General features: G+C 40.9%; 1 protein-coding gene and 1 long non-coding RNA gene across 4 annotated transcripts in view; one reads left to right on the top strand and one right to left on the bottom strand.

The window, feature by feature from the left end:
• Positions 1–26,304, bottom strand: part of LOC135055755 (CMP-N-acetylneuraminate-beta-galactosamide-alpha-2,3-sialyltransferase 2-like) — a 195,453-nt gene that overhangs the window by 12,126 nt on the left and 157,023 nt on the right. For all 3 annotated transcript variants that reach the window (XM_063960178.1, XM_063960176.1, XM_063960177.1), the window contains 2 exons: positions 8,121–8,300; positions 584–629 (listed from right to left, as the gene is read on the bottom strand). In XM_063960178.1, coding sequence (XP_063816248.1) covers positions 584–629; positions 8,121–8,300 — 226 coding nt within the window. The remainder of the gene's footprint in view (positions 1–583; positions 630–8,120; positions 8,301–26,304) is intronic.
• Positions 1–26,304, top strand: part of LOC135055757 (uncharacterized) — a 172,970-nt gene that overhangs the window by 13,911 nt on the left and 132,755 nt on the right. The gene's annotated exons all lie outside the window — the stretch shown is intronic.

The following is a 26,304-nucleotide window of genomic DNA, read 5'->3' as shown; positions in this document are numbered from 1 at the left end:
GTACTTAAATTAAGATTCTGTTCATCTCTATTTAATATTGTGTACTCCAAGTGGCCAACTCTCCCAAAATGCGGGAACTACAAGGATTAGGGTGTTCATCATTATCCATAAAAGCTTTTATTGCCTATAACAGAGGTTCCCAAACTGTGTGCCGTGGCTCCCTGGGGTGCCTCAGGACACTTGCAGGGGTGCCTTAGGTTGGTGGTCCAGGACCAATTCAAATTATTCATGGTCAATATAATAGGCAAAACCTGTGCTGGTGGCTGCCAGTCATAAAATATGTGGCCAAACAGAAGCAAATCTTGTCCCTCACCACACAACTGACCCTAAGAATGACATATAAACGCAATCTACTTAATGTAATATTTCTTTCTAAATTTCTCAATAAGAAATTTTTGGCCTAGGGGTGCCGTGAAAAAAATTCTGATATTCTTGGGCTCCGGGATTCAAAAAAGTTTGGAAACCACTGGCCTATAATGAACTGTACTTGTTATGCTAGGAGAGTCAAAAATATTTTTCCTTAATTTAATAAATGACAGCTCAATTACACTATAGGCCTATTAGTTATTCACATAGAGCTTACCTTGTCTTTATCAGCTTGGATATACTGCTTCACCGGTCTGTATGTGCTTAATGAGAAATTACAGAACACATTACCACTTAACGTTCATTGCTAGGCAGATTTGAATAATTTCAAAATAAGGAACAAAACAAAAGGTTATGCACACAAACTGTTATTAGAACATTAGGAAGCAAAGCAAAATAAGAAAATAAATACTAATCCTTTTACATTTTTTTTTTCAGATTAATATGTAACTTGAAAAACAAAAATTATTAGGAAAACTGGAAATATGATATGCACAATGGTGTGTGTATGTAACAGGTCCTGCTGCATGGGACGCAGTCTGTCATGAGACTGTCTTTGATTAACAGTCTGATGTTGTTTCAAGGGCAGGGGGAGTGGTCGGGGACAGCCTCAGTTTCTTAAAACGGTTGTAGGACGGAGATATCCTGGCTTCTGAGAATGGCCCCATGGTGCCAAGCAAGCCATTTGAAGGCTATTGGCTTGATTCCATGCTGTGTCCTTGGATGCAGCTCGGATCACTAGCGCAGCAGGAGGCGTCTGCATGTAATAGACGCCTGCTGCATCTACATACATTCCAAGGAAGCAGCAGTGATAGCTATACCAACCCCCCCCCCCAAATTGATTTGTTTTCATTTACTGCTTGCTGGTTGGGTTTTAGTGATAAGTGCACACCTGTTGCCTTTTCTTACAAAACACTCTGAAAAAGTCTATTGTGACGCCAACTTACCCGGGGATTTGGAAAAGGAGGAGGGTGGACTTGCAGAGACCATCGTCGTCTCTAAGGGTGAGGAATCATCGACTCACAGCATACAAGACCTCATTGCTGCTATGCGCCACTCTCTAGCCTGTTTAGTTATGAATTCCCAAGCAGTGGCTGTGGGTTCATTCTAGCATTGGTGCAGGAAATTCATTCCTTTCCTTTCTTTGGATCTCTCGATTATTTGTCCAACTGTAACTACCACCCAAGGTTATCACTGTGGTAGCACATTTACCTCGACACCCAGGCCTTCTTGTTCGGGGCTCAGCGTTCCTTGGGGATCTGTTAGCTGAAACTTAGAAGGTTGTTTCAAGTCTATTTAAATATGTTCTGGTCTGACCTTTGCAAGCCTCAACATGGGTGTATTCAGCTATAGGAAGTTCAGCTGACGAATTTGTCTCAGGGCTTCATAGTGATTTGCCCTGGGATTCCCTACTGAAATTGGTGGAACAACTTTGCGGTGCAGCTGAATGAGTGTGTGAGGGCATGCAAGCTGGTGCTCAAGTGAGTTCCTAGGTTTTCAGCTATGGCCGTCTTAGCTCAAAGGGCCCTTTGGCTCCGCACTTGAATTGCATATTCTTAATCAAATCGTTCTGTACAATATCTTCCGTTTGGTGGGGACATTCTTTTAAGGCCAGAACTAGCAGTATCTTCAGGAACATCTAAAAGACGCAGGATAAAGGGCCTAATTCAGATCTGATTGCAGCAGCAAATTTGTTAGCAAATGGGCAAAACCATGTGCACTGCAGGGGTGTCCAATATAACGTGCAGAGAGAGTTAGATTTGGGTGGGGTGTGTTCAAATTGAAATCTAAATGAACTGTAAAAATAAAGCAGCCAGTATTTACACTGTACAGAAACAAAATAACCCACCCAAATCTAACTCTCTCTGCACGTTATATCTGCCCCACGCGCAGTGCACATAATTTTACCCATTAGCTAACAAATTTGCTGCTGCGATCAGATCTGGATTAGGCTCTAAAAGTTTTTTGTTCCTCGCACCAGGGTCCATGTTACCAAGTTTTGGCTCCTCTTTATATCCACTAGAGGTCAGTCTACCACAAGCCAATTGTTTAATGACAGGGGTTCGGCTTCCAAGGGCAGTTTATCTGGTGCCACCTAGCATTCCGGAGCTAAAACGTGCGCAAAAGGAAGAGCCAATCAAAAAATAATATTTGGATTAATTAATTTTTATTAAATATTTATTTAATTGTAGTTATTACCAAATAAATTAATTATAAATATATTCCTTAGAGTGACCACAGTAAGATATTGAAAATAATATTAAAATGAATAAAATACCACAATCATTACATATATAACCATCTAGTTAATTTCTCATATATGGTTAGTATTCCAAAAGACCAATAATGGATACAAATGTATCGAATCCTGAAGAATAAATGGTTCCTAAAACAGGTAATACTGTATCACTTTGGATACATAATTAGATCACAATGATGCAAAGAAAAAATATTATTAATGAATAGACTAAAAAGTCCACACTGGCTGGCCAGCCTTAATTAATACTTAATATATTGTGCACAAGCAAAAATGTATCCAAGATCAATAGAGTAAATAAATGGAAGATGTATTGCTTGTAGGATATCATAGAATTGAATAAACGATAAGGACTCAAAATTCTTCTAATAACGATCTAAACTAGTATTAATTATCCGTTATACATGTATCCAAAAGTCTCGTGCGGCTCATTAGCTCCTAACCTCGTACGGCTGCTGATGTGGATGCTAAATGTTGGAGCAAATGAATAGAAGCCAGTCCCGTCCTTTTGACCAAAGCTATTAAAAAGTCTCGATAAAGGCACCTAACCTTAAGCGGCCGTTAGTGTGGGCAGCCAATGCCGTAGTATTACAGTCCCGTAATAAGATGATTGTTATGATAGAATAAAATTACTAAAACACAGTCCCGAATGGCTCAAATAGCCCCTAGCCTAGTGAGGCCATTGGTGTGGGTGGCTGAAATGACGGGATAATGTATTAAAAAATAAATAAAACCCCGTCTCACTCGTAGCAATCTCACCCGTGCCAGTGAATGCAGTAGCCGTCCGACCGGCCGGATGTTCACCGGTCCTCCGCCGTTTCCAATCCACAAGCCGTTTTATGCTGCGCTGCCTGGGTGCTCCTCCGACAGCGCAGCTGGGTAATCCTTAGGCTGGGATGAAAGAGATGGAAATATCTATGGCGGTTTAAGGCGGGTTAGGGCTGTCGGTGATATCCGTTCGTCTCCAAATAGCAGAGAGATGGTATATATCCGTGGATCACTCCAAAGCCGTTCAACCTAACGCATTGCACTTCCTCTGATGAAACGACCAGTGCCTACGGTCGAGAAACGCGTTAGGTTGAACGGCTTTGGAGTGATCCACGGATATATACCATCTCTCTGCTATTTGGAGACGAACGGATATCACCGACAGCCCTAACCCGCCTTAAACCGCCATAGATATTTCCATCTCTTTCATCCCAGCCTAAGGATTACCCAGCTGCGCTGTCGGAGGAGCACCCAGGCAGCGCAGCATAAAACGGCTTGTGGATTGGAAACGGCGGAGGACCGGTGAACATCCGGCCGGTCGGACGGCTACTGCATTCACTGGCACGGGTGAGATTGCTACGAGTGAGACAGGGTTTTATTTATTTTTTAATACATTATCCCGTCATTTCAGCCACCCACACCAATGGCCTCACTAGGCTAGGGGCTATTTGAGCCATTCGGGACTGTGTTTTAGTAATTTTATTCTATCATAACAATCATCTTATTACGGGACTGTAATACTACGGCATTGGCTGCCCACACTAACGGCCGCTTAAGGTTAGGTGCCTTTATCGAGACTTTTTAATAGCTTTGGTCAAAAGGACGGGACTGGCTTCTATTCATTTGCTCCAACATTTAGCATCCACATCAGCAGCCGTACGAGGTTAGGAGCTAATGAGCCGCACGAGACTTTTGGATACATGTATAACGGATAATTAATACTAGTTTAGATCGTTATTAGAAGAATTTTGAGTCCTTATCGTTTATTCAATTCTATGATATCCTACAAGCAATACATCTTCCATTTATTTACTCTATTGATCTTGGATACATTTTTGCTTGTGCACAATATATTAAGTATTAATTAAGGCTGGCCAGCCAGTGTGGACTTTTTAGTCTATTCATTAATAATATTTTTTCTTTGCATCATTGTGATCTAATTATGTATCCAAAGTGATACAGTATTACCTGTTTTAGGAACCATTTATTCTTCAGGATTCGATACATTTGTATCCATTATTGGTCTTTTGGAATACTAACCATATATGAGAAATTAACTAGATGGTTATATATGTAATGTTTGTGGTATTTTATTCATTTTAATATTATTTTCAATATCTTATTGTGGTCACTCTAAGGAATATATTTATAATTAATTTATTTGGTAATAACTACAATTAAATAAATATTTAATAAAAATAAAAATTAATTAATCCAAATATTATTTTTTGATTGGCTCTTCCTTTTGCGCACGTTTTGGTTCTTTTTTCTTGTTATTGCTATTTTTTGGGGGTTGACAGCTTCCCCATTTTTCCACATTGTGCGGCATCAGGAAGTTCACCTAGGTTGTAAGTCACGGGCGCCTCTCTTTCTTTTCTCGTGATTCCGGAGCTAAGACTCCAAAGAAGCCAAGCATCTTATCATATCTCTCTGTCCCCAGTTCATTTGCAAATCCAAAGGGGGTTGATCCAGTTCAGAGGCAGTTAAGTGATGTCGTCTTCCAACACTTCATTTGCAATGGTTACATCTTCAATCTCCGGGCTCCACCGTCACAGTGTTTGTTCTTTGCCACCGCTCCTACATGGGATACCGCAAACACAGTGACATTGTACCAGACTATCATTCTACTTCTATTGGATGGCATTCTTACTTCAGTTCCACCGCTCGATTGGAAACTGGGGTTGCCAAATCGTTCATTCCGGCTGAACTTTATTCTTTGTGCCTTGGACACCAGATTGTGAATAGTTTAGTTCGTATGGAATCTCTCCAATAAGTGATCCACAGCATGGTGGACAACAAGTTGTTGGCCTCAGTAGACATTAGGGATGCGAATCATGTTCCACTTTGTGCAGGTTATCCTTCTCTCCTCCGTTTGGAATTGGTTCTGGTTACTATCTATTCCAGTCCCTCCAATTGGTAGAACCTTGGCTCCGCGTGCTTACACCAAAATCAAGTCTGTGATGGTTAGATTATTGTGCACTAATGGCATCACATTTATGCCTTCTTTGGATGTTTAACTTAGGAAAGATATTTCAGCTTCTTCCTTGTCAGCACCTTCTGTTCTGGTGGTGGTCTTTGAATAGCCTCCTCTAAATACTAGTTGTAAAGCCTGAGGGTAGGGTTTGGGCAGGCATTTGCGGGCAGAGCGAGCTTGGAAGAAGTGTGAGTGAAGAGAGAAGGCTTTAACCAGGCTTTGCGCATTAAACTTGAAATTAGGCAGATACTTCAAAAAGGTAAATGAAACATGAGCAATACTTTATTAAAACTGATACTGTAGATAACTTCTTTGAAGGATACAAAATGTACTTGAAATAAATGAAGACCAGAATAAAACCGGAATGGACCAAAGTGCTGACCGGGCTGGGCCTGAAATGACGACACCGAGGAAATCCTTAATAGATGCAAATGTACTTGTAGTGAAAGCAAACCGGAATAGAACCAGAACGGACTGAAATGCTGATCGGGCTGGGTGCAGAATTATGACACTGGAGAAGTCCTTGAAAGATTTAGGTGTAATAGCAGATGCACTTGGTACTTGAAAATCACCAGACTGAAACTGGATCACAGCAAACATTGAATATGTAAAAGCTCAGCACAGAGCTGTTACTTCCGGAGACTGGATGCTGCGATCAGCTGGCTGGAAGGGGCTACAGGATTAAAAAATAGAGGATCAGCTGACAGAAACCAAGATAGCAGTGCCCAGGTCCTGTTTTGGAGGGAACTCTGGATTAAGCCCAAACACCAGGAAACAGACATAATGGGGGATAATGCTGTGACACCGGGCAAGCGGCAGCAGACATAGTGCAGTGCCGCTCACAGAGACTGCGGCAGCTGGCGGGACATGAATCGAGAGCAATATACGGAAGCAGCGTGACTAGCCCTCTGCGCCAACCGGGTCAGACATTGCAAAGGTAAGAGAGTTTTAGTACTCCTGAGTGTGACACTAGCCAAGGGCAGACATGACTGACTTTTCTGAGACATTCAAAAGTGTTTGGTCTCTAAATGCTGGTGGTCAGGATGCCGGTAGTCAAAATACCGACCGTGGCATCCTGTTGCTGAGAATCTCAACAGGGGCAAGGTAATTATACTTACCCTCCCCCAATGCCCCTCTAACCTTAACCATCCCTTCCTGCAGCCTAAACCTAACCCCCCCCCCCCTTTCCTGCAACCTAACCCTAACCCTCCCCGGGGGTGCCTAAATCTAACCCCCCCCCCCTCCCCGCAGCTTGACCGGATTCCATTCAAAAGGGTAGGAGGAGAGCCTGGCACATAAGGGCATGAGGTGACTCTGAGGCATATAGCAGATCATGATGGGGCTCTGGCCTCGCTTAAAAGGGAGCTATCAGGCGTATAAAGGGGCATGAGGGGATCTATATTAGAATTGTAAGAAACTGGCCTGAAATCTGACAAATAAAAGGATAGTAACTCTACTGCAGATTTGCTCATGTCTCTGGCCACTCACTCTGTCAGGGAATCTGAAAATAAACAGACCATGCTGGCTAGAGAAGGGCCACAAAGGGAAGCAGTGCTCTGTCTGACTAGGTGTGTTTTACTGTTTTTCATCAGAAAAACTGCTAATCATTAAAACCTATTTATGCTCCCAAAACTCAAAGTGCATAAAATAATCATCACCCTGTACACTCAAACACCGTATCACTAACCAAAGGCTGCTATCCTTTGAGACCATTTCATTACACTAGAGGTTCGCTTTATAGGGATTATCAGGTAAAATCAGGGAATGGCTCAGTTGAAGAAGAAATTGAATTACCATATATGTTATCTTTAAGGAGTCAGCAAATATCTATTATATAAATGTTTCATAAGATAAATGGAACAAACAAAATGGTCTAAAGCAGTGGTTCTCAAACTCGGTCCTCAGGACCCCACACGGTTCACGTTTTCCATGTCGCCCAGCAGGTGCACTGTGTATCACCAACTGTCGCATTTTAGAAAATCTACAGGTGACCTGCAAAACATGAAAACCATGTGGGGTCCTGAGGACCGAGTTTGAGTAACTGTGGTCTAAAGTATGTATCCATGTCAAATATATGTGAATGTATATGATTTAGTATGCAAATGCCAATAAACTTTTTCTTTTATAAATTTCTAGATTTTCTTCACCCTCACATCCCCTTCAGCAGCCTGCCTCCCTTACCTATATTGGTACCAGTGTGACCATATTGTATGGTATTTATGAGATGCCTTACTGTTACATGAAGCACTCATGTTTGGTTTATAGCATCAGGGACAAACTCTTTCCATTTTATCAACTTGGGGTTTCCACCGCCATCCATAACCTAGCAATAATGACTTTAGCTAATGTTGCCAAGTGGAAAACATATCTGTACATGATTTTAGGACAGACTTACTCAAGGGAGAAACCAAATCCACAAACCTTGGAATTAAAGGGGTATTGCCATCAGAGTATCTCATATACAAATCAATACCTGTACCCAGAAACTAACCACAGCAACAATTAAATGATTATTACTAGAAATGGGTTACTTACCGTTTAATCTCTCCAGTTGAAAAAGCACTCGTAATCCATTTGAGATCTTTGAGTTTAAAAGGGATTAAGACCAAGTGGACACCATGTGGGAGGTGCACAGCACTTTCTGGGTACATAAAATGGTGAGTTGTTCTGGAGCCTACATCAGCTTCAAATCCAGAGGTGCGAGCCCCATTCATTCTGTGTTATAAAAAAAACAAACAAAAAACATTTTTAAGCTCCAGTACAGAAAACAAAAAAAAAATTAAAAGCAATACACAGGACCAGCACATTATGTATAACTATAGCACATAAATATGCTGCAGCAATGTATGGAGAACTTTATTAAGGAGCGTCCCTTCCTGTCCCAGCAGAATTTGTTACGCACACACATACACACCAACAGCAATTTAGTAATACAAGTTTTGAAAAAACAGCGCCCCAACTCAAAAGTGCAGCAACAGTAGCTAAGGTGATCCCAACCACCACAATATTCAAGACAATCACAACAAAGGTAAACAACTGTGCGCACCCTCTTGGTATCTAAACAGGAAAAAGTCTATAATGTAGAGATTTGAATGCCACAAGATTCCACTATTTCTTCTATACCGGAATTTATAGTGTTTTAATCCAATTCAGTCTCAAAAATTGGGCTCAAATGTCCATTATCTTGTCTCAATCTTGATTCTCTCCTTTCTCCTGATGGGAAGCCAACTCCATATGGACCCAAAAATTAAAGAAGAAAGGAGGATATAGTGTGATACTGTTTTTATTCAATGATTCCACATAAATAAGTTTTCCAAAAGAATTTTAAAATACAATAGAATTTCATACACAGCAATCCACCACAGACTAGGCAAGAATGCGTACCGGATAATTTGGGGTGTCATAAGATATCCACCCAAATAAGCATATTGGTATGCCACGGGTACCTCTCGATCTTTCCAGGTGCCGTGTTCGTCTCTGGATCTGCAGTATCCAAGAGGTCAAATGCCGGTTTGCTGCAATCTCCCCAATCAGTTCACCAACGCGTTTCTGCTCCCTGGGGAGCCTTTATCAAGGTGTGAGGTGGAATAACACTGATCTGGGTATTTATTCCCCCCAGAGTGATCTGATTGGTTGAGATTATGCAGAGCCTATTATGTGTCTAAACTTTTTAATTGTGCTATTGCTCATCTTCCCCTTCTAATATGTGGGACAGGTCATTTATGTGTTACCTCTGTGCATAACTTTAAATAACATATATAGTGTTAAAAGAACTTTTTTGCGGCGTGCGTTCCAAGCCCTGGAACGCACGCTACTTCCTACTTCCGCCCTTGATCTATTACATTGCGGCGTGCGTTCCAACCCCGTGGAACGCACGCCGCTTCCTGTATCCGCCCGCGCTGTTGCCTCGCGGCTCTCCCCGGCGAAAGTGCGTCATTGGAACGCATGTTGTTTCCGCGTTCCATAGTGCGCTGTACGGGACGCCTCCCCTCCAATCTCTTATATCATATGTAAATACAACATCGTTCCATTTCAATATATTCCATCAGTGCCTACAGCCTAATATAGTATTCATTCTTTAGAAAATAAAAGACTTTTTAAATCCATTCTTAAAACCACTAGAAAATATTCAGGGAAGATAAAAAAATAAAAGTATAAAGCCTATTACTTAAAAAGGGTCATTTCTAAAAGGGACTTATGATTTAATAATTAAATAAAGGATAATTATGCCCAATCATTTTAGTTCTCCCCGGCGGAAGTGCGTCATTGGAACGCATGTTGTTTCTGCGTTCCATATTGCGTTATACAGAGCGCCTCCCCTACAATCTCTTATATCATATATAAATACAACATCATTACATCCGTGCACACAGCCCAATATGGTATTCATTCTTTAGAATATAAATATAAAAGACATTTTACATACATTCTTAAAATCATTAGAAAATATTCAAGGAAGATCAATAAAATAAAGGTATAAAACCTATTACTTAAAAAGGGGTCATTTCTAAAAGGAATAATGGTTTAATAATTAAATAATGGAGGATAATTATGCCCAATCACAAAAACCATTTTAGTTCAGATTCTAGATTTAAACCTTTTGGGGCTAGTGTCCCCATATCATAAATCCATTTCATCTCTGTTTGGGCCAAAGCTTCCTCTGTATTGTGTTTCCTACAATAATTATTTACTGTTTTTATCCCTATTACACTTTTTAGAGACCTATAATTGCAAGCATGTGTCTCTTTAAAATGATTAGATACAGAGTGATTTGGATAACCTTTTTTAATGTTCCGCAGGTGCTCTGCCCACCGTTCCTTTAAAGGTCTAGACGTACGACCTATATATTGCAGCCCACAGCTGCACTCTATCAAATAAATACAATTTTTTGTATTGCACGTTATGAAATCCAGAATGCGATAAGTTTTGCCAGTTGATTTTGATTGGACGGTGTGGTGCCTGCACATACTGCAGAGTCCACACCTGTGGAAACCCTTTGTTTTAATTCTTCCCGATTTCTTCGGACCAATGGCACTCTTCGCTAACTTCTGTTTTAAATTTGGAGCCTTCCTATAAATAAATTTCGGTTTAGGTGGTAAAATACTTTTTAAAATCGGATCTCTGTTTAACAAGTGCCAGTGTTTGTTAAATATTTTTTCCACTTCTTTATGTTGGCTATTAAAATATGTAATGAAGGGTAAAACTATATTCTCTTTTTTATCTTTAATATTTGTTTTTAAAAGATCATCTCTCTCTATTGCTCCTACTTCTTCAATATATCTGTTCATAGTTTCCCTATCATATCCCTTTGCCACAAATTTTTGTTGTAAACTTCTTGACTGGTCCTGAAACGTATTGAGATCTGTGCAGTTTCGCCTCATCCTTCTAAATTGACCCCTAGGTACATTCTTTATCCAATTATGGTGATGGTTACTCTTTGTAGAAATGTACGAGTTACTATCTGTTGGTTTAAAGAAGGATTTTGTTTTCAATACTCCATTCTCTATATATTCCGTGAGATCTAAAAATTGTATTTAAGTATAACTGATATTAAATGTTAAAAATATGTTAAAATCATTGTTGTTCAAAGATGTGCAAAAGGAATTCAGGGATGAATTGTCACCTTCCCATATAAAAACAATATCATCGATAAAACGGTACCAAAACCTAATATTCTTTAAAAAAGGATTATCTTCAGGCACTAATTCAGTAACATCGAATTTATACCATTTTGTGGATTACCATCTTCAACCGGAAGTTCTGAAATTAAGATCCTACATTAAGGACACAGGAGATATACTTCAAAAATTAGAACAAGTAAAATGGCAGTCTAATTTTATATTAGGAACCGCAGATGTCAGTAGCCTGTATACAATCATTGATCATGAAAAAGGAGTAAAAGCTACAGAACATCATCTTCTAAGAAGCAATTTGGAGGCAAAGAAAATCCAGTTTATTTTAGACAGCATTACATTTATTTTAAATAATATTTTTTTTTGGTATAGCGGAAGGTTCTACCAACAAAAGAAGGGAACCGCCATGGGCACACAGTTTGCCCCCGCATATGCTAACCTCTTTATGGGGTTATGGGAAGATGAGAACATCTGGTCTGAAGATAATCCTTTTTTAAAGAATATTAGGTTTTGGTACCATTTTATCGATGATATTGTTTTTATATGGGAAGGTGAAGTTTCATCCCTGAATTCCTTTTGCACATCTTTGAACAACAATGATTTTAACATATTTTTAACATTTAATATCAGTTATACTGAAATACAATTTTTAGATCTCATGGTATATATAGAGAATGGAGTATTGAAAACAAAATCCTACTTTAAACCAACAGATAGTAACTCGTACATTTCTACAAAGAGTAACCATCACCATAATTGGATAAAGAATGTACCTAGGGGTCAATTTAGAAGGATGAGACGAAACTGCACAGATCTCAATACGCTTCAGGACCAGTCAAGAAGTTTACAACAAAAATTTGTGGCAAAGGGATATGATAGGGAAACTATGAACAGATATATTGAAGAAGTAGGAGCAATAGAGAGAGATGATCTTTTAAAAACAAATATTAAAGATAAAAAAGAGAATATAGTTTTACCCTTCATTACATCTTTTAAATAGCCAACATAAAGAAGTGGAAAAAATATTTAACAAACACTGGCACTTGTTAAACAGAGATCTGATATTAAAAAGTATTTTACCACCTAAACCGAAATTTATTTATAGGAAGGCTCCAAATTTAAAACAGAAATTAGTGAAGAGTGCCATTGGTCCGAAGAAATCGGGAAGAATTAAAACAAAGGGTTTCCACAGGTGTGGACTCTGCAGTATGTGCAGGCACCACAACGTCCAACTGAGCAAAGTGGAAGAGGTCCAATCAAAATCAACTGGCAAAACTTATCGCATTCTGGATTTCATAACGTGCAATACAAAAATTTTTATTTATTTGATAGAGTGCAGCTGTGGGCTGCAATATATAGGTCGTACGTCTAGACCTTTAAAGGAACGGTGGGCAGAGCACCTGCGGAACATTAAAAAAGGTTATCCAAATCACTCTGTATCTAATCATTTTAAAGAGACACATGCTTGCAATTATAGGTCTCTAAAAAGTGTAATAGGGATAAAAACAGTAAATAATCATTGGAGGAAACACAATACAGAGGAAGCTTTGGCCCAAACAGAGATGAAATGGATTTATGATATGGGGACACTAGCCCCAAAAGGTTTAAATCTAGAATTTGAACTAAAATCGTTTTTGTGATTGGGCATAATTATCCTCCATTATTTAATTATTAAACCATTAGTTCCTTTTTAGAAATGACCCCTTTTTAAGTAATAGGTTTTATACCTTTATTTTATTGAACTTCCTTGAATATTTTCTAAGGATTTTAAGAATGTATGTAAAATGTCTTTTATATTTATATTCTAAAGAATGAATTCCATATTGGGCTGTATGCACGGATGTAATGATGTTGTATTTATATATGATATAAGAGATTGTAGGGGAGGCGCTCCGTATAACGCAATATCGAACGCGGAAACAACATGCGTTCCAATGACGCACTTCCGCCGGGGAGAACTAAAATGATTGGGCATAATTATCCTTTATTTAATTATTAAATCATTAGTCACTTTTAGAAATGACCCTTTTTAAGTAATAGGCTTTATACTTTTATTTTTTGATCTTCCCTGAATATTTTCTAGTGGTTTTAAGAATGGATTTAAAAAGTCTTTCATATTCTAAAGAATGAATACTATATTAGACTGTAGGCACTGATGGAATATATTGAAATGGAACGATGTTGTATTTACATATGATATAAGAGATTGGAGGGGAGGCATCCCGTACAGCGCACTATGGAACGCGGAAACAACATGTGTTCCAATGATGCACTTCCGCCGGGGAGAGCCGCGAGGCAACAGCGCGGGCGGATACAGGAAGCGGTGTGCGTTCCACGGGGTTGGAACGCACGCCGCAATGTAATAGATCAAGGGCGGAAGTAGGAAGTAGCGTGCGTTCCAGGGCTTGGAACGCACGCCGCAAAAAAGTTCTTTTAACACTATATATGTTATTTAAAGTTATGCACAGAGGTAACACATAAATGACCTGTCCCACATATTAGAAGGGGAAGATGAGCAATAAAAAGTTTAGACACATAATAGGCTCTGCATAATCTCAACCAATCAGATCACTCTGGGGGGAATAAATACCCAGATCAGTGTTATTCCACCGCACACCTTGATAAAGGCTCCCCAGGGAGCAGAAACGCGTTGGTGAACTGATTGGGGAGATTGCAGCAAACCGGCATTTGACCTCTTGGATACTGCAGATCCAGAGACGAACACGGCACCTGGAAAGATCGAGAGGTACCCGTGGGATACCAATATGCTTATTTGGGTGGATATCTTATGACACCCCAAATTATCTGGTACGCATTCTTGCCTAGTCTGTGGTGGATTGCTGTGTATGAAATTCTATTGTATTTTAAAATTCTTTTGGAAAACTTATTTATGTGGAATCATTGAATAAAAACAGTATTACACTATATCCTCCTTTCTTCTTTAATTTTTGGGTCCATATGGAGTTGGCTTCCCATCAGGAGAAAGGAGAGAATCAAGATTGAGACAAGATAATGGACATTTGAGCCCAATTTTTGAGACTGAATTGGATTAAAACACTATAAATTCCGGTATAGAAGAAATAGTGGAATCTTGTGGCATTCAAATCTCTACATTATAGACTTTTTCCTGTTTAGATACCAAGAGGGTGCACACAGTTGCTTATCTGTGTTGTGATAGCAATTTAGTAATGTCATTAAATCCACCAGCATAGTTGCCAATTATCCCTAGTTTTCATGGATATTTTTACAGCATGTTAAATAAGTAATGTAACCGTATTTACTTATATATTCAAGAAATATTGACTTATAAGGTCAAAAGATTATTTAAGATGCAAAAAAGTATACTATTACCACAATCCGTAAATTATATGATGGGAATTGTAGCTTTTATTAGTCCGCTGTGTAGTATTGCTTGTAACCTGCCTGGATGTCCTAGCACTACAGCAACATGTCGCTGAATTTAAATTTGAAAGATCAGCAACTATATTCCAGCATGACTTGCAAATGGTACTGCAAAATGATTTTTATGCTTAAACAACAGTTCACTTCATGTTCAGCTTTCTTCAAGCCATCCCTGTTTGAGAGGATTCTTGTAATGTAAACAAAATATCCAAAATGGTTCATAAATAGTTTAGCACACAAATTAAACCACGGCACCACAAAATGAAATATTTATATAGTATAGTGGTGCCACACAAATCCTTTTTACACAGCAGGGAAAGAAATTGTTTAATATTTTAAAACATTGTCTCAGTGTTGGAGATGCGATTTACGTAGGAGATTGTGGATATGAGCACACAACTGTTCATTTAGCACCAAAAATATAGATTTAGTATCTCCTTACGCTTGAAAAGAAGGAATGTGGGAGGGAAGGGATATGCAAACAATGTAGAGTAAGAGTGTGTTCTTATAATGGCAAATGGAGGCAGCACCCGTCAGAAACGCAAGTCAGTCAGTAAGCCATGTCACAAGTGCACGCCTGGAATCTAGTGGAAATACATTGTGTTAAGATCAGAGTGCTGGGCATCGATGCTGATATATAACTCTCAGAAATTAAGTAACTATTGATGGTGACAGTCTAGTTATGAGACACTGATTGATAAATAAGAGTATCAGTACTATGTGATATTAAATGTTTTTATATTTGTATATAAATATGAGCTAAGTTTCAGCCGTACCCAGAAAGTGTTAAACCTTAAAGAACAACACATCAAAATCCTAGCGCTACCAAGCTCATCTAATTAGAGTGTAATTGAAATGCAACTCCCATTAAGGCAGTACTGTTCTGCTAATTTACCGGTAAAAGAAAAAAAAAAAATCAACTTATCAAGAGAGCACATTAGCAATTTATTACAGATACTTATACAACACACATATATTAAATACTTCAATTGATACACATATAGAATATATAACATTTATAAAATGTATATTCAATCTCCAATCTGAGATCCTGTAGCTCCTGCGGTCGGAAAATGGGTAATAGTAATCTCCATTTGATTAGGAAATCCTTGAACCACTTAATCCAGTCTTAAATATATATGCACTATAGTAATCAGTTCTTGTGCCAATTATAAATTCACCTCCTTAGTACAAAGGGCTCTTAATGGTGTTTTATTGTTCCTGGGCACTTTAATACTGGGATTACGGTCAAGTCTCATGAAACCTGAATGTGAGCACACTCCCACTATAGATTCTGCATGTGTGTACTAAATGACATTGATTTACTTATTATAAAAACACAAAAAAATCAGAAGAGCACCACCCCCTTATCTGCATTTTTTATGACAATCGTCTTGTCAAAATGCAGATAAGAGGGGGGGGGGGGGGGGTACTCCAAGATAAGTCCACTTATTTGGAAGAAGCCAGTGGGCAGTTGGTAAATGAGAAATTTTATTTAAAACAACCCAACAACTCCACTACCATATATGTGCAAGAATTTAAGGGCATGTTGCTGTGAGCCCTGGCAGAGGGTGCAATTATCAAGGATGAATTTCATTTTCTTTTTTCCCCTTCTCCTGTTATCTCCACCTATTATCACCTCCCTAAAATTCACAAATCTTTAGTAGCACTTCCTGGTCGTCCCATTATATCTGGTGTTGGGTCACTTACCTCTAATCTTTCTGCTTTTGTTGACTCCTTCTTACAACCTCACATCGTTGGACTTCGATCCTATATCAGGGATACCACCCACTTTCTTAATTAATGTAACCATCATGATATACAAGATATACATCATCATGATATACAAGATGATGGGGATGACCTGGATCCCATTAGTGGGGATCCAGATTCTACTCAGGGTATTGAACCCCTCATTTTGGCTATAAGGGATGTTTTAAAGCTCCCTCTAGAGCAGGGGTCAGGGAACTTTTTTACCTTTTACCCCAAAATATATTTAGATACGCAGACGTTACCCCCTTGATTTGAAAGGAAGGAAATCATATATCATTGTGCACATATGCTAGTTATCACTGTTTATATGGCATTTCTGAGATACTGTGCATATATATATATATATATATATATATATATATATATATTACTTTCGACAATTATTTTTTGGCAATGAATGGGTTCATTAACACTTTGTCCCCAAACACCAGAATAAATGTAAGAAAGATGGATGAGGGGGGAAGGGGGGGCATGACTTTTAGGAGACATATGGTCACATCCTCACTTCAGTAATGTCAGCGGTCAGCCACAGAACACTTCAAGTTCTGTGTGTGGGTTGGCGGGCGTCGGGCGGGAGGACAGTGCAGGATGGGCAGTGGAGTTAGGGAGCACGCTGTGACATCAGCACTTCACACCGCGGCCAGGAACACAGCACAGGGCGGCCAGGAGCACAGCGCATGGCGGGAAGGAAGGAGCGCGGCGTGACGGCAGTACATCACACCGCAAGCCGGCCGGTGCTGGACGGGGCCGTGTCTCGACAGCACGACCATCCATTACCCCCAGAGATTTCATTTCTACCGCATTTGGGGTAATTTACCCCCATTTCCTGACCACTGCTCTAGAGAACGCTGCATCACAGCAGTCTTTTTTCTTTGTACAAAACAAGCCCAATGTCACTTTCCCTGATTCTCCAGAGTTAGATGACTTATTCAAACAGGCCTGGTAAAATCCAGACAAAAAATTCCAAGTGTCCAAAAAGTTTTTGCGCACTTTCCCGTTTGCTCCTGAAGGTAGATTATTTTGGGAGGAACCCTCTGGCGCGGACAGAGCCTGCCATTGGCATAGGCAAACTAGGCAATTGCCTAGGGCATTTGATATGCCTAGGGGCATCAGCAGCTTTTGCCGATTAAAATTATATGCAGCATGCCTACATTCTGTATGTAGCATTTCATATGCAGATACAGCCACAGTCTCACGGGTGTGGTTCGTTTTATCGACAGTATCTAGGTCGACAATGTTTAGGTCGACCACTATAGGTCGACAGTCACTAGGTCGACATGGATGGAAGGTCGACAGGGTTTCTAGGTCGACATGTGCTAGGTCGACAGGTCTAAAGCTCGATATGAAGGAAAAAAAAATTTGGTGTCGTTTTCTTCGTAGAGTGACCGGGATCCCAAATTAGTGCACCGCGTCCCCTCGCATGGCTCGCTTCGCTCGCCATGCTTCGGGCATGGTGCCTTCGCTTCGCTCGGCACACTTTACCGTTCCAATCGTACTCCACGTGGATCGTTAAGTATGAAAAAATAAAAATAAAAAATGTAAAAAACTCATGTCGACCTTTAGACCTGTCGACCTAGCACATGTGACATACAGTATACATATATATATTCACAATATGACATACAGTGTCCATAGTTCATATTATGCCATATTACAGTTCCCCAGTTCATATTATGTTACATTATAATGTCCTCCAGTTCATTATACACCACATTACAATGAGCAGGTCCAGGGCATAACTAGATATAGTGTATTCCCCACATCAAAAGTTTGTAAGGGCCCCTTTGTACAGTATCTACCAATGGGGAAAAAAATAATATATAAAATTGTATATATAACACATGTAACTGACAGGGAAAGTGGGCCCATCTCAGCTCTGGGCCCCATGGCAGCTGAACTCCCTGCCCCTATGGTAGCTACGCCCTTAACAGAGAGCATCAGTGGCTCTCATACAATAAACCAAGCATCAGTGCCATATAATATTGAGGACTTTGTGACCGCCATGCAATACACAGAGCATTTTTTAATGCCTTACAATGTCATTCCCTCATCAATAATTAAAACTCAAAAAATACAGTATTAACTACTTCAGTATCATCGCCAAGCAATCACAGATTGGTTTTAGGTCTCACGGGACCTTGGCCAATAGGATAATCACTCTTATCATCAGTAACTACCTGTTACTAACTCACCCACTGTGCAATATGTGGGTATTTTGCTACCTCCACCAGGTTCTTTCACCACAGCACTTGTAACCACGTTCCAGCTCAGGCTCCTACCACTAGCACATGTAAGCACTTGCTGCTTGTATGCATAGACACACTACTGACACACCTTCTGACTGGTGTACGTTGACCCCCCACTGGTCACTGACCTGGACCAGGCCCTGCACGGAATCTGGCAGTGGGCAGAGTTTGGAAATCATAGCTCAGCCCAGAAAAAGGCAGAAAATGGGACTGCATGTGTCGCATTCCTGTTGGTTGCAAGATGAAAAGTAGTCGTTTTGAAGGCAAGATGTTTATTGCTCAAATAGTCTTAAAAAAGACCAAGTCCGTCGCCAAAGGTGAAAAGTACCATTCAGCACACAAGAGGTTTACAGTAGGTGTCTCTACTGTCAGTCAGGAGATATCTCTCTCTACCCACAACTCAGGGCTCATAGCCCACTTTAAATAGTCAGAAGACACAATAGCATGGCAAAATCTTCCCCCATATACACTTTAGGATTCGCATATCAGTCAGACCAACTATCTTACAACACATAAATACAGACTACGGGTCAGATGAAATGCAGTGCGAGTTTTTAGGCAAATTCCAACTCACACCTTCTCACACTTTGAGAAGGTGCGAGTTAGTGTCGAAACTCGAAAAAGTAATGCAGTGCGAGATTTTAGTAAAAAACAAACCCTAACTGCATGCGAGATCTGGCAAAAATACAGACCAGAAACCTACCTAGTTGTTTAGTGATTAAACTTGCACCTCGTAATGCGAGTTGCATTAAAAGATGCATGTTTTGACAGATGCATGCACAGAGCAGTGAGGTCTGTGTATGCTTCGGTCTGTAAAATTGTTTAAAAAGTAAGAAAATAAAATAAAATAAAAAGACCCCGGAACACTTTGAAACTAATCAGGCAAGTTAATATATCCTAAATTAGATGCAAAGGGGGGTATGCAATTAGCTCCTGTAATCTCGGAGCTACTGATTTTGCCCACTACCTATTAAATTGAGGTTTTCACCTGTTTTTCAGGGAAATTTTCACCAATGCCTTTTCACCTTTTTTTCAGTGAAAAATCATTGGCGAAAAATGCCTCAAAATCTGCGAAAACAGTGTTTTCGCCTGCACAGGTGAGAAAATATGTGGATTTGCCAATCCACATGTTTTTCACTCCTGCTGAATTTTTCGCCTAGGCAAAAAACAGTCCTGCTATTGAGTAGGGTGAAAAAAAATGGATCTAATTGCACACCCCAAAAAACTTTCTTATAGAGGTGTGCTGCATATTTTCCTCTTACAGCACATTTCAGTTAGATAGAGTCTCAATAGAGTCCTGCTGAACTCATGCAAAGAACAGCAAAAGCATTTAACCATTACTGCACTTTCCACACATTTTTGGCAGGCTGAGCAAGATTCCTTTCCATGCTTGCTTTGAGGATTAAATCCACATGGTGCATACACTTCTACAATTTAAAAATTGACACAGTATAAGAACATCATAAATATCAGGCTGCATGCGCAAGGCACTGATGCCCTAGTGTAATGCACCAAACTGTGAAAACCTTGAACAATGGCCACCAGAAGGTACTTACATAATGACATAAACCCAGGCGTAACTAGAACTTTGTGGGCCCCATAGCAAAATTTTTAAGGGTCCGATAAAAGCTTCTCCCTAAGTTTCTGGATGCCAAATTACCGTGCTTAGCATCTCTGTACAGTATTTTGTATTTGAGTACTAAATAGCACGAACATCTTGTAACGTACTCTGCTGTAATGGCTAGAAGTGTGCAGGCATATTACAATAGATTAAAAAAATAATAATAATAAAATGTGTCAGAAAAAAAAAATACACTCGGACTTTTGGAATCAAACCCGGGACTCTCAGCATGGGAGGCTAAAGACTTCACCGCTTGCCCACGCCGCTTCATGGAAGATACACAAGCACATGTGTAAAAGTACTGTAAGCAGCAATTCCTTCCCAATGGTGTTTGTTTATGCTGTTAAGGGACTTGGATGCTCATAATGCAGAACACGGTATTTAGCCACCACCTCCATCCCACTTCCCCCTGGGAGCCTGCACAGTTCATACAGTAGACAGGGAGGGAGGTCAGGTTACAATAAATGTACAACACAATACTGTACTGTATATGAAAATCAGATCGAGAACTGCAGTCACTTTGATACAGTAGATGTGTAAATGGTACAGTAGCAGTGATCCCTTCTCATAAAGTACAACACAGATTCTCGAACACCGACGATCTACAGTACTGTGTTGCTCGAACAGTTAGTTGCGTCATAATACACTAATTTAAATTAATTAGTATGTCTACGGGTCCTCATTGCCGCTGTGCATTTTAGAAAGCAGAATGAGTCGCTCCTGCAGATTTACCCTGATTTATGTAAAACCTGTGTGCACACTTCTATTGAATGTGAAGGTATATTACAACAGATTTAAAAAAAATAAATTAATTAATAAAGTGAATGTCAGAAAGAAAAAATACACACGCGCTTTGGGAATCAAACCAGGGATTCTCAGGATGGGAGGTGGAAGACTTCACCACTTGCCCATGCCGCTTCATGGAAGATACACAAGCTCATGTGTAAAAGTACTGTAAGCAGCAATTCCTTCCCATTGGTGTTTGTTTATGCCGTTAAGGGACTTGGACGCTCATATTGTACAAAACATACAGTATACTGTACATATTTTAACGTCAATGAACTACATTATTGCTTTCACACATTAGTTGCGTCTGCATACACTATATTAATTTTTACTTTATTGCTTTGTCTACGGGACTTGGATGCTCACATGCAGTAACACGGCAAATGACAAGTGTTTTAATACGTTCTTTGCATCTGTATAAACTATATATTTATTTTTTAATTGACCCTCCCTGTTTGACCATTGGCATGTGTGTACATTAACATTACAGTCGTCACTGATCATTATGCCACTATTCGCTCTAAAGTACTGGATTAGTGGAGCATTAGCTGTTGTGGAGATGTGTATTGCATGCTGAGTATGTAATCGCGCCTCAACGCGCCTATCCGTGATTAAACTCAGCAACCTAAGCTATCGCCTAGGTGTGACTAAACCTCCGTTTAGGTGGAGAAACATCCAAGATAACGGAGGCTCCATCTGTATACTAAAATGGTTATTATTGTCTTTTCTATACACTTATTTCAATCTAAACTTATTCAGTGGACTCTCATTCACGATCCAGTGATACGGCTATACCTCTGTAGGTATAAAACTCCACTGCCTAACGTGAACAGCAGATCCATGCAACCTATTCTGACTAAAATCCATCTACTCCATCTGGGTTATCCTGCCCTTTCTAAATTTGAATTTTTTTGTATCTTTCTCTGTGGCACCTAGTCACTGTGAGCGTCTCCGTCTGGACGGGTGCACATGCCCGGATGCAGGTGCTCCCCATTCACTTTCATGGAGAGCGTCTCCGTCCCTGCACCCGGACAGAGACGCTGCGGCTTCCCTCATCACATCGGCGGCGGCTAACCTATGTGGAAGGAGATGGACAGCTGCAGTGGCGCCGCCACCAATTACATTGCGCTGCTGCGGGTCCCTCCTCCTCCTTCTCTCCTGCCCGGGATCTGCCTGACTGCACCGAGGAGCCTGACTGCCTGAGCCAGTGGAGAGATGGTAAGTATCATCTATTCTTTCTGTCTGTCTGTCTATCCTGTCTGCCGTAATGTGTAAAAAAATGGGAGCTGGCTGCCGTAATGTGTAAAAAGGGGGACGCTGTCTGCCGTAATGTGTAAAAAAGGGGACGCTGTCCGCCGTAATGTGTTAAAAGGGGACGCTGTCCGCCGTAATGTGTAAAAGCGGGCGCTGTCCGCCGTAATGTGTAAAAGGGGGCGCTGTCCGCCGTAATGTGTAAAAGGGGGAATCTGTCCGCCGTAATGTGTAAAAGGGACTCTACTTGGTGTAGTGGCGCTAATGTGTGGCATCATTTGAATAATGGAGACTACTGTGCACCGTAATATTGGTATTATTTTGTTGCCACACCCCTTCCCCATGAAGCCACGTCACTATATATTTTTTGCGCACCTAAGGTGCGCACTGCCCCTATTTTACATATAGGGGGGCACCATTGCCGTTTCTTGCACAGCGCTAAAATGTCTAGTTACGGCACTGTTGCTAGGTATCCATTTCCCTGGCCCTGAGCAGGTCCCGCTCATCAGATCCTCTCCAGCACAGTGCCCCCATTGCATCCAAATAATCACCCCCCTCTCCACATCCTAAATCTAGGACACATCCACATCCTAAACCTGAACGGATCCCATCTGTATCTCTACCCTGTTATGTCATACTGTACTTTGCACCCCTAAGTGCCGCTGAATATTGTATATGTATATATACGTATATACATACATACATACATACATACATACATACACACACCTGTGTGGCCAGCAATCCCTATTTTAAATAATATATCATTATCTTTACATTATATATAAAGAATACCTAATTTGGAGTTGGGGGTGAGGGGGTGGGCTTGGACGGGATGAGGGGGTGGGGCACCAAAGCATTTTGTTGCACCTGGGCCCACCACTGGGTAGTTCCACCACTGGTTAGGGGGCGCTGTCATGTGGCATAATTTGAACTGAAGAGCACAGTAATGTGTCAAACTAATTTGCTCATTGTAATGTTGAGGGCACAATAATGTAACATGCAAAGCCTCTTCCTCAGTTCTTCTTCCTGCCATTCTAATTTCACTTTGGGCTTCCCCCCCAGCTAACCATGCAGGGCAGCTGTAGTTTTCAGGGCAAAGACAGGCTCCGCCACTTTGATGGTGGGCACACTGTCCTCCACCTGGAACTCTTCCACCACCTCAGACAATGTGGCTTCTTCCCACACTGCTAAGACCGGCTCCTGGCTGTCTAGCATAGCTCACTATTGCACAATAGGGAGTTCTGTTGAACAGCAGTCTGGTCTGCCTGATGGGTCTACTACGTTTTGCTGGTGCTTGGGATCCCGGCGCCCAGCATACCAGCGCCGGGATCATGACCGCTGGCATGCAGGTAGCGGGGTGAACGCAAAAGAGCCCCTTGCGTGCTCGCTGCACTCACCACGCTGTGGGCACGGTGGCGCGCTACGCACACCATGCTATTTATTCTCCCTCCAGGGGTGTCGTGGACACCCCAAGAGGGAGAATAGTTGTCGGTATGCCGGCTGTCGGGATTCCGGCGTAGGTATGGTGAGTGCTGGGATCCAACAGTCGGCATATCAAATGCCCCCCCCTACCTGACCCGTTAATCTAATTATTTATGTATGGTTTCCACAGATCTAGACTACACATAGACCTATCCCTTTGGCATACTGTAAGTAAATAATAGTAAACTCTAATGCTAACAGGAATACCCACATACAGTGAAACAGATACCATAACACAATCTCAAATATTACTAAATAAGGCTGATTCACAGTAAGGTGGAGAGATAGACAGTGTGTGCAGCTGCAGGGAAGAGAAACTTCCCACTGCTGCCACTGTCAGGAGGACCAGAAAGCTGGGAGGTGCGGTAAGGTACAGTAAATGGCCCAGGAGACAGTGGCTAGTACCAGAGCCAGATTTATACACAATATATTAGCCAAAGTGTACATGTGGGCATTATACACAGGGTGCAGCAGTATATGCTGCTAGAAATTTGGTGAGTTTTGATCAGAGATGTGCAGAAAATATAGGCAGGGGAGGCAGTGCCCCACCTCTCAGACTTTTTACTCCAGGATTTTGACTATAAGATTGATTAGAATAATGCAAAGATGATATTTATAGTATAATCTTTATATTTTTCATATACTTTACATAGTCAAATCTCTGGCGTATACATTAGTATGCACGCCACGGCCGAAAAGTCCCTCTGCCTCTCTGCACCCTCCCCCAGTGTTTGCCGTGCTGACAATCACTGCTGATCGGTCAGCAGGGCAGGACCCCCCCACATGGCTGTTGCGGACAATAGCAGCCCCTGGAGAAATGTAAATTAACCCCTACAAGCCCCCTTAGTGTGTACCTAGTGATTTTGGGGCTGAAAAAAAGGAGATTTACTGTATGGTAAAAACTTACCTTTGTTAAATCTCTTTCTGCGAGGTACACTGGATTCCACTTGGAATTACATTGGGGGGTGTAGAGTTGGATCTTGATCCGAGGCACCAACAGGCTAAAAGCTTTGACTGTTCCCAGGATGCACAGCGCCGTCTCCTCTATATCCCCGCCTCCAGACACTGGAGCTCAGTTTGTAAGTTGGTGCCTGTAGTGCAGGCAGCTAACAGGGAGGGCTGCGCTAAGCAGCCCTGAAAAGAGCTTTTCAGAAGAATAGAAGACTTTAAGGGCCGCAGCACAGACACAGTTAAAAGTGCTATATGTCATACTGACATATCGGCTCCCTCACCTCCCCCAGCGGCGCTGTATACTCCCGCGACCTGGTTGCTGGGTACTTACAGTGGAGGGCTCCGGTTTTCTTCAGGGCACACAAACTTGCCGCTGCTCTACAGGATTGCGTGTCCGCATCATAGGGAGGAGGTAAAAGGGTCCGCCAGGCGGGACCTGGTGAAAACCGAGATCTGGTGCGTTCTCTAGGAGATGGGCCGCACGCGCTGGCGTGGACACTGTGGCCGTACAGGGACCCCACTAGACCACCAGGGCAAGGAGCACAGGTCGGATTCCATAAAAATCCGTTTTAATAGGCCCCGCAGTACCTGGTGGTGAAGTCCAGCAAAGGGATAAGGCTCTGACCTGTAGCCCTTCCCCCAGCCCCAGGCGCGATTTACTGCAAATGTTTCCCTGCCCTGGAGCTGCATCTCTCTCTCTCTCCCTCACTCCCTGTCAGCGTTTGGGCGCCATAACACACATAACACACATGCTGAGCTGATTCTGGGACTGCTGGGCAAAGTCTCCTCTGTAAAGCCGCCTTCATCATCAGCGCTGTGCATTTACAGGACTTGATTTCGGGGTTGAAAAATTTAAATTGCGATGTTCCCGCAATTTATATATATATATATATATATATATATATATATATATATATATATTTATTTTTTAATTTTTTTTTGTTCTTGCCAAAATCGTTTTGGATTTAAATAAATGTTCTTCACCTAATTCACTCATAAAAAAACTGACAATTTATGAGCAGTTTTCATTTAAGTGGTTAACTGCTGAGAAAACAAACAAAATATATATATATATATATATATATATATATATATATATATATATATATATGTATATATATATATATATATAGCAAACAAACAAAGCCGGCACTCCAACAATGTGCGTCTTTACTTGCTCCGGTGCCCTCCCTCAGTCAGCACGACTGTATGTAGCAAAAGGTCATGGCGGCACTCAGGAGACTTGTTGCAGAAAAAAAGTGGTGTTTATTACCAACAGTGCATCCATGGATGCACTGTTGGTAATAAACACCACTTTTTTTCTGCAACAAGTCTCCTGAGTGCCGCCATGACCTTTTGCTATATATATATATATATATATATATATATATATATACACACATACACGTTTTACTATTTTGGTAAAAAAAAAAAAAATATGCCTAGGGATTATGTAGCACCACCATGCATCATGAAGATGTGTCTAGCAAACTCTTGTAGCATCATCACCCATGTAGCCTCTTCCTGTATCAACCGACAATCTCCATTAGCATTTCCCCAACACTGTACTT

Source organism: Pseudophryne corroboree, chromosome 3 (assembly GCF_028390025.1).
Source record: "Pseudophryne corroboree isolate aPseCor3 chromosome 3, aPseCor3.hap2, whole genome shotgun sequence".
In the NCBI taxonomy this organism is placed as follows: Eukaryota; Metazoa; Chordata; class Amphibia; order Anura; family Myobatrachidae; genus Pseudophryne; species Pseudophryne corroboree.
Note: the sequence above shows the minus strand (reverse complement) of the source record. Positions and strands in the feature narration are given on the sequence as shown.